We start from the raw sequence: 9,424 nt of genomic DNA, 5'->3' as shown, positions 1-9,424 counted from the left end.
ATGCATGTGAGCCTCCTGACCCCGTGCGTGTGAGCCTCCTGACCCCGTGCGTGTGAGCCTCCTGGCCCCTTCTGTCTCGGACGCTCTTCCTCTCTCAGCACGTGAAATGCAGGTGCACGTTGAGAGGGTTTCTGTCCCAGAATGGGGGGCGCTCTTCTGTGCCAGAGCCAGGGCGGGGAGCAAACTACTCTGTCCCAGAGTTGGGGAGGGGGGAGGCTCTTCTGTCCCAGAATGGGGGTGGCAGGCTTTTTTGTCTCAGAACAGGACGGGGCGGGGGAGGGCGGGCAGGCTCTTCGGTCCCCCGGGGGAGGGGAGTGGTGTGACTTTGGTCAAGCTCACTGTGACCATTGGATGGTTGGAACATGGTCTTGCCCTGTGCGGTGGGGTCTCGATGACATCAGCCCCTGCCTTTTGCTCTCGCTCTGACACAGACAACGTTCCCCTCCTACCTGCCTGCCTCAGAGCCAGCTGGAAAGACTCCGTCCGCGGCCCTGGCTGTCTGAGGACACTTTGCACCTCCACTTTGCTTTCGTCTGAAAGATCGCGGCTCTGTTCCCAGCGGTACAGACTTACACACCCGGAAAATTCCGTCCTCGTGGCTGTTACCACCGTGGCACCGTGGCAGGGTCAGGGGGCCGCCAGGGAAGGCAGTGGGGTGTATATGGACGGCTTCCGAGGTGTGCATGGCCGTCAGAGGGGCCGTCTGCAAAAGAGGCAGAGGCGGGGCGAAGGCCGGGGGTCCCAGGCCGCTTCCTGAATCACCTGCCCTGCCATCTGGGCTAGCAGGCCTGGACGGCCAGCCTCTGGTTTATCCAACAGAAGGAGTAGTGTATTTTAATTATGTTAGGACAGCTAAGAAAAATGGGTAAAACATTAACTGCCTCCATGACACCCCATAAGGTGGCTGGTCCGCTGTGCGGTGGTGCTGGTGCTTGCCTGGGGCTGTCCCAGGCCGGCGCGCGCCTTCCGGCCTCCGGGGAGACTGTAGGCCGTGAGGGCCGTCTGCGTCGGCTCGCCTCGGCCAGCTTCTGTTGGGGACGCCCGCCGCTGCTTCTGCGACTGCCCACATCCGTCTGCCCGCCGTGGCCACCTCGGTCGTTCTGTCACGTCTGACGTGGAGGACGCTGGCGAGGCGATGCGTCACTCCCAGCGGCACGGCTCATCTAGGGACGGCCGGATAAGCGCTTGCTTCTGTGCCTCTTTCCCAGGCCGAGATCGCGGGCCGCTTCCCCGGCGTCCTTGGGAAAAGTCTCGCGGCTCGCGGCTCGCTCTGCCGCACGAGCTGCCTTCCCCGTCCACCGCTTTCCCTCGAGCCACTGCCCGTCGGGCCTCCTTGCCGGGTCCTCCTGTCCTAGCTCTTTCCGAAGCCGCCGCTCCCGCTTCCGGTTCCCGAGCTTCGTCCTCGCCCGCGTCTCCGCGCACGTGGCTGTTCTCCGCGCCGGTCATTTCTGGATCTCTGCGCCTGCTTGAAACGGAAGGTCTCGCTCTCCTGGAGTGACCATCTGTTTGCAGTATCGTGTTTTCTTGGGATGAAGTGTCATGCTTTTTGCTCGCTCATTTTTATGTGAAATTACTTTCTTGGGCTTCTGAGATGCTGGTTCAGGGCAACTGTCGTCACCGAGGGAGCGCCAGACCCCTGCCCCTTGGCGCCACCTGCTCCCCGCCTGGTCTGTGCGGGGTCGACTCACGGCATGTGACCTTTTGTGGCTCGTTAATTGCTCTTACGACAGTGTTCTCCAGACTCCCCATGGCTGCGTGGTGTCCCTCCTTCTGAGGCTGAAAGACGGTCCCCACACACGCCACGTTTTGCTCACACGCTTCTCCACGGCGACACTCGGGTCGCGTCCGACTCTCACCCGCCGTGAGGAGTGCTGCCATGCATGCAGCTCGTCGCTTGGCTGCTCGAGCCCCTGCTTCTCCGCTCCGGGCCTTGTTGGCACACGGGTGACTGCGGGCTGTGCCACGAGGCCGTGCTGAGGTTCCTGAGGAGCCGCCGTACTGTTTCCACCGGAGCCTCTTGACCTTGACGCTGGCCGAGCAGTGGCGCCGTCTCCACGCTTTTGCCCTCACCGGTTACTTTCTGGGGGTTTCGATGTGGGGTTTTCCCAGTTTTTACGGTAGCCCTAATAGGTATGCCCAAGACTACTCTTTTATGGGCTGACATTTTACTTGTGGAACTAAAACTTTTGCTTTACCATCTCTGTTCCGATCCATTCCTTTCTCGGAGGCCGAGGCGAAGCAACCGTTAGAGTTTATAGACTGTGGCTAGCGGTGCTGTGAGTGCATTGGGCCCGGCGTTGCCGGGCTTTTCTGGAGACCGACGCTCGGTGCTGGAGGGTCTGGCTGGGCTCGTGCTCTGCCCGCGGGCACCTGTAAGAAGGCCCCTCGATTGGGAAGGACTGGCACCCTTTCTGATATCGGGCAGGATTTCTTCCTAAGCTGCTTTTCTTCTCCTGACTTCTCTCTGTTTCCTGCTTTTCCCTGTGTCATACTCACCGGAACCAGAAATGCTCCTTCCACGCGCTCCTCAAATTTGGCTAACTCAGGTCTGAGCTAATTATTATGCTTCCAAAGGGAAGCTTTGGTAGTGCTTTGTTTTGAGCAGCTTAATTCTTGGATCTTATTTCATTTCGGTTTTCAAAGTGATGATTAGTTTGATCCAAATTTCAAAATGGCAGCAGTTACTCTTGGCCGTGAAATGGTGGCCCTTGTGTCTGCTTCATTCTGTCACCGTAGGGTCTTCAGCGTAGCTAAGTTTCCGTTAGAAATGTTTACTTGTGCGTGTTGATACTTTGCAACATACGGGATTCTTCCCTTTTGATGTTCGAAGGAAAACGGCTGCGTTCACGGGCAGGGCAGGTGCTGCTTGCGAGAATGTCTGTCTGACGATTGCCGGGCCACCTTGCCGGGGCGGAGAACCAGGACGGAACTCGCCCAGCGTGACTTTTTATCTTGGGCCGTGCACAGCGAGATCCACAGACCCGCAAGCCGGCATCACCTGGGGGCCCGCCGGGAGTGCGGGCTCTCGGGCTGTGCCTCACACGTGCCCAGCTCCTCAGAGCGTGGTGGCCTCCTGCAGCGGTCATCTCTTGTTCCGCCGGATTCTCTGGGCCACAGATTTAGGCAGAACTCCGCCCACGGCTCTTCTGTGCCAGCGTTGGCGAGGAGTTCACGGAGTGGTCTCCTGGCCTGTAGGCCCTCCCCGAGGGGAAGGGGCAGAGATGGAGGCAGGGCAGGGCCCGGGGTAGGGGGGTGCATCTCTGTTGACAATCTTTCAGAGTCACGAGGGTCTCTGTGTTCGACCGAGGGCAGCAGGCAGGGCTGGCAAGCCATCTCCTCTGTCCCGTGCGGCCAGTCTGCAGACTTCCTGGCCATCTCTTTCTCATTAAGACTCCAGCGTATTTAAGACTGAGAAAGTCTGTATTGACTTTAAACGGGGGGAATGTAGGCTTTTTATTTAAAGTTGGTGCTACTCATACTTTGCTTTGCGTCTGCGGTTTTCCTGGGCACCTCAGGTGGCGGCTTCACTTTCCTGTCTGACTCTTGTTTAACCCTGCCCCGCGCGGCGCTCAGACTCGCAGCCCTGAGACCAGGAGGCGCACGTTCAACCGACTGCGCCGGCCAGGTGTCCCTGCACTCCCGCTTCAGTCAGTTGCCAAGTGAGGCCAACCAAGAATTAGAGGAAAATTTTCTGAAAAGTGGCTAGTTGGGTATTTTGCATTTAAAAGAATCCGTTACCTTAAGTTTTTATTTGTCTGTTTTTCACATTAGTGCGTCCTGATGTTTGGACGTAAACACGTAATTAGGAAACCGTTTCATCATGACTGTGCTTTGTTGTGCACCTGAGATGAAAGGTTGTCCGCTCCAACGGGCAGGCTCAGCTCAGCCTCTTAATGCACTTGCTACGTCAAGCGTGCAGGAAGAAAAGATGTTTAAGTTACAGTAAGCAGAGAAGAGTCAGTATCCAAAAACTGGGGCTTAGGATAGCATTTCCTACAGTCCTAAACTTCAGCAACCCTGTTCCGTAAGACACCGTCTTCCCCGGAGCCGTGCAGTGAGGGTCCGTGTCGGGGAAGATGGACAGTGTGGACTCTGATACCCAGGCTGGAGCTAAGTGTCCGTCAGTGGACATTTTCTCCCCAGCCGTGGCCTTGAGAAAGGTGGAGACCTCGTAGCGCGCGGCTGACCTCTGAGTCTGACTCTTTCCGCTCCCGTGGTGGCGAATGGCCGGGCCACTTGGGAGGTCCTGGTAATAAATGACGCGTGCAAACGGTGTCCAGGCCGGTCCAGGCCGGTGTGAGGAAAGCCTGACGTATACGAGGATGCGTGTCTCCGGCACCGCTGTGATGACCGTTCGCACGTCTGAGTCACGGATGCGTAGACCCCCGAGCTCTCACATCACCGTTGCAGGAACATCTCTTCCTTAGGGGTTGGGCCTCATCTCACCCTTGGGGGAGAGTGCGGCGTTTTAGTGATTGAGTGAGTACCAGTGTGGTAGGAAGTGGTCATGTTTTGGGCAGTGGAAAGAGAAATTGGGATTTATTCACTGCTCTTTCTCTTTTTTGCCAGATTTAGAGATGGCTGTTGCATACTGGAATTTAGTCTTACCTGGGAGGTTTAAATTCTTAGATCTCTGGAACTCCTTCTTATTGGTAAGTGTCCTCCTGGCCCTTGCTGTGTGTGCCCAGTGGGAGGGGTCAGCCGATCACGAGGCTGTGTTGTCTGATCGAGGTGTTCCGGACGGGTGCTGGGTCATGGGAGTTCCGAACAGTGGCCACAAGGCCACGCTGCCATGCAGAGCACCATGGCCATGGAGCTCCAGGCAGGGCTGTCCCAAGGTTGGTGTCCGATCAGTTCAGAGAGCCACGCACAGACGCCCCAGGCAGGCTTTCAGATGCTCTACAGACCTGGGCCGTCCCCCACCCGCCACCTTTTCTGAGGGGCACCAACTAATCCTGTGCTTCCTCCGAGAAGCCTGGAATTGCTGAAGAACGCATCAGGCACACACATGCCCTGGACGTTGACTGGCCCCAGACTGGGCTGTTACCCGGTGTACAGCACGCTCGTAGTCTGACACTTTTTTTTTTTTTTAAGATTTTTTATTTATTTATTTGTCAGGCACAGAGGGAGAGCGAGCGAGTGAGTGAGCACAGGCAGACAGAGAGGCAGGCAGAGGCAGAGGGAGAAGCAGGCTCCCTGCCGAGCAAGGAGCCTGATGCAGGACTCGATCCCAGGACGCTGGGATCATGACCTGAGCCGAAGGCAGCCGCCCAACCAACTGAGCCACCCAGGCGTCCCAGTCTGACACATTTTTAAACGTGGTTTTGAAGCCCAGAAGGAAAAAGGAGGGCTAGCGGGCCCCTTGGGAGACGGCCTGTCTGTGCTGGAGGCGGGCCTCTGAGCAGCGCTGGGCCTTAGCGGGGCGGCCTCTCCTCGCCGGGAGGAGCACGGGAAGCAGGTGTCACGGTGGGAAGCATGTGGAGCCTGGGGTCTTGCTGCAGGATAGTCACATGACGTCACTGTGCCCAGACCTACCGTGTCACTTCCTCCATGAACGTGTGGGGGGGGGCTTCTTGCAGCACAGATCCCCGCCCAGCCGGGGCCCAACCTCCCCTAGGGGTCCCGTGTGATTAGGGGCCTCCTTGAAGCGGCGTGGGGAAGCCAAGGCGCCCATCACGTTGACTCTGCTCCGCCAATTACTAGTTTGGGGCCCGCAACCTCCATGGCCGACGTTCCCAGAGATGGGGTGGCAGGCGGCACCTTAGGAACGTGCCCAGAGCCCTGACAGGAGAGCAGGTAGAATCTTGGTGGAATGCTCCCAGGGCACGGGGGCTGCTGCTGAGTCCAGGCCTGACGTGTGGCTTTAGAGAAATGCACAAAGACAGGGTGAGCAGGGTGCGGGGTCCCTTGAGAGGGGAGCGCTATGCAGCCCGGGGGGGGGTCGGAGAGGACCATGCCTGCTGGGCGTGTGGGCAGGACCCCCGGGGGCCGCCTGCAGCTCAGGTATTGAATCTCATGCTTTTAGACCATCCCCCATCCTGGCATAGAGGGAAATAAATCGTGTTCAACTGCAGTTGCCTCTTGTCCTGCACTGGGTCTGAACCAGTGGGCGTGAGGTAGGCATGGAAAGGATCTGATTGAAATATAATCTTGGCATTTTACATGTTTATTCTGTTTTTAAATAAGTCTACTCTTGCCTGTCTGCCCGCTGGCCCTGTGTAGTTCCAGATTCATCCGGAAGCCTCCACTGTCCCTAACACCCAGCAGCGCGTGTGGTGCTGCTTGGTCCGCGCCAGACTGCGGACCCGGCCAACGGGACGGTCGGACTCTGGAGGGTCAGGTCTGTTTCTCACATCTGCGGTTCTTTCTCTCACGTATTAGGAACATCACAAACGATCAATCCCAAGGGACACTTGGAACCTTCTGCTGGATTTTGGAAACATGATTGCAGATGACATGTCTAACTATGACGAAGAAGGTACGGGAAGTCCTGCGGTTTCAGATGGTGGCCAGAACCGCGGCCGTGCGGGCTGCCCGTCCCTGCCCCCGGGGTGCCGGCCAGTGCCCCCCCACCCCCGGCTCCGTGCAGTGGGGGTGACGGCAGTAATGATAGCCCCACTCTCGTGCGTCCGTCAGCCTCACAAAGGAAGAAGAGGGCTTCAGATGCGGTTTCAATCCAGAGGAGAGCGTCCCCTAAACTAAAGCATTTCCAAGGGGGCCGTGCGGGGGGGTCCTGTGGCCAAGCTGCCCCCCCCCCCCCCCGACCACCACACCATCCTGTCTTACCTCCCCTCATGCTGCTGACGTGGGTCTAAAGATTCCAGCGGGAACTTGACACACCCACGACTCCGTATCTCGTGGTGCCTCCGCCACCTGTCTCAGGACAGCCCATCAGGGAGCGCTTGCGGGCCCGCCATCCTGGGTGCCGTGCCACACTGGGGAGGGAGGCACAGTCTCGGCGTCCAACCTGGGGGCGGCCTCTGGGGCACCTCCTCACGTCCCTGCTCTTGGGGCTGCTCAGTGAAGGCTCACTGCCCAGGCGTGCATGTCTGTGGTTGTCCTCTGCCCGGGCACAGAGCGGCCTCTTGTCGACCGTGTGTGAGTGGACGGGTGCATGGTTGGCCATAGGCAGAAGCCCAGCTCCCGGGAGCTTAGCTGTGGTGGCGAGACGTGGCTCGTGTGCAGAGAAGGAGCTTACAGTGAGTGCGTGTCTGCCGGCGGGGGGGTCCCAGAATCTGGGGTGGTCCGGGCCACGGGGGATGTGGGGGCGGCCCGGGCTGGAGGGGGATGGCCCCGGGAGAAAAGGACACCCAGCTCTGGCCAGAGCAGGAAAAATGGGTTTCACTGGCCGATTCCTTCAGAGTAACAGGCTGGGACACTTAAAGTCACTTGAGCTCTTGGAATGCAGACATCGACTGTAAGAGAATGGTCTGAATATAGAGCTGTTGGTCTAAACTGTTGATTTAAAAAGAAAAAAAAAAAAAAACCTGTGTGTTTGCTTTCGTGTAGGAGCATGGCCGGTGCTCATCGATGATTTCGTGGAGTACGCACGGCCGGTCATCACGGGTGCCAAGCGCAGCCCTTTCTAGGCAGAAGATTACGATCCGTCGAGATCCTGAGAGGAGGTGCTTCCCGCACGGGGACGCTTCGCCGGTCACTGTGCCCAGGACGCTGGCCCTGGCAGTCGCTCTCGCCAGCCAGGGCGCTCGATTGACCTCCCCGGGCTGCAGAAAGGGCTGAGAAGGAGCACCTCAGAAGACGCTGCTTTGGACGCCAGCCGTGGCGTCCAGCCCGCTTTAGGAGTCCAGTTAGTCAGTCCCCGTCCGTCTGATGAGGGGACCGCTGCATGGTCTGTATGCTACTTGAGAAAAAGGAACTGGAGCTGTTTGCAGAGTGGCCAGACCTTCTGCTGTGTTCGTGATGTACCATATTGCCAGCGGTGACCGCGGCTCCCGCCGGCTGCCCGTCACCCCCGTCACCTCCTGAAGACGTGCGACCGTGTCCTTGGTGGTGCCGTGCACTTCTGCTAGTCAGAGCTGGTGCCCGGCTGCCCTTAAGAGCCTCTAGCAGGGCTGCCAACATTTTATAAACCTACCTGGTGCCAGGAATTCAAGATTTCTATTTTCTGAATTACCAAATATCTAGATTTGTTAGATCTATTTTTATTCTAATTCCCCGTAGATGCTCACGTGAAAGTCACTCGGTGGTTCTCGGTGTGTGGCGGTTTGTGCACTGACGCACACGTGGGCTGTGACTCCAGGGATGCAGTTGTCAACTGCTGACAAGTCGTGGGTCTTTTCCTTCCAACGTCATTTGAATGAGTTTCCTAAAAAGTTTTGTAAAGTATGTTTTTTAAAAAAATGTATTTTATAACATTTAAAAAGACATTTTTCCATATAAATTTTTTCTTTCACAAGCAATGGGTTATACGTTGGAATGGCACGAGGGTTGTTTCCCTGCAGCGGTCTGGGAGGCCCGTTGCCCACCCCAGGGCTGCGTGCGTGTTGCCAACGTCTCGTCACCTGTCACCCATGTGGAGACCTCCACCTCGTTTCCGCCAGAAGCCCGAGCTTGGCAAGCGCGGTCTGACTCTTCGTTGTCTGCTGGCAGAGGAGACTGTCCCACGAGGCCCACAGCCGGCCGGCCGAACGTGGAAGGCCCGTCTGGAGAAAGCTGCGTGTTCTAAAAATCACGGTGTGGACCCTGCCTCGCGCAGAAGGAGCTTTGCGTCACAAGTTCGTGGGGCAGACGAGTTGGTGTCACTTCACAGGAGGGAGGACATTCACTTCGGGTCTTCCGTATGTGGACAGTGTCCTGCCATGTGTGCTTGAGTTGACGTTTCCAGAAGCATCCGGGCCAGCGGGGGTTTGCACACCCGCTGTGTGTGGACTGGGTGTACTTTGGGAGAGGAGTCTTTCACAGAGACAGCAGGCTGTGGAGGGGAGGAAAGAGGGCTCGGGGCCTGGATGCCAGCGTCAGGGCCGGGGTGGCCCCTCGTGAGACTCAGGACCGAGTCATGCAGCTTCTCCTGGGCCTGCACATCTGCCACTGCACGGGGACAGACAGGGTCGTCTCTGCTTGTGAGCCGGGGTTTCTGAGAGAGCACTGGTTTTGTAGAATTATCACCTCCTCAAGTTTAAGGCATCCTTTGGGGTCGCGGCTTCCTACCAGGTAATTGTTCTGCTCCGACGAGGCTGCGGAGCATGGTCATCTCGCACAGACCCTGGGTCCACGGCAGCTGCTACTTCTCAAGACTCAGTGTGGCAGGGCTCCCGTGGCTGCTCGTGGGGACGCAGCCGAACCCTGGGGCTCAGGCAGAGGCTCTGCAGAGAGCCGGCTGCTTTTTCTTCTGTGTATTTAAGGCATGCTTGTGTGCAAGTGCCAGGAGCTTCAGAAACATTAAAATAAATTATTTTCTCTGGTG

At 57.7% G+C, this 9,424-nt stretch overlaps 1 protein-coding gene across 4 annotated transcripts in view; it reads left to right on the top strand.

Annotated features, from left to right (window-relative positions):
• Positions 1–9,424, top strand: part of DCUN1D2 (defective in cullin neddylation 1 domain containing 2) — a 26,086-nt gene extending 16,662 nt beyond the window's left edge. For all 4 annotated transcript variants that reach the window (XM_059377591.1, XM_059377593.1, XM_059377594.1 and 1 more), the window contains 3 exons: positions 4,570–4,652; positions 6,382–6,478; positions 7,510–9,424. In XM_059377591.1, coding sequence (XP_059233574.1) covers positions 4,570–4,652; positions 6,382–6,478; positions 7,510–7,589 — 260 coding nt within the window. In that variant the 3' untranslated portion in view covers positions 7,590–9,424. The remainder of the gene's footprint in view (positions 1–4,569; positions 4,653–6,381; positions 6,479–7,509) is intronic.

Source organism: Mustela nigripes, chromosome 15, assembly GCF_022355385.1.
Source record: "Mustela nigripes isolate SB6536 chromosome 15, MUSNIG.SB6536, whole genome shotgun sequence".
Lineage (NCBI taxonomy): Eukaryota > Metazoa > Chordata > Mammalia > Carnivora > Mustelidae > Mustela > Mustela nigripes.
Note: the sequence above shows the minus strand (reverse complement) of the source record. Positions and strands in the feature narration are given on the sequence as shown.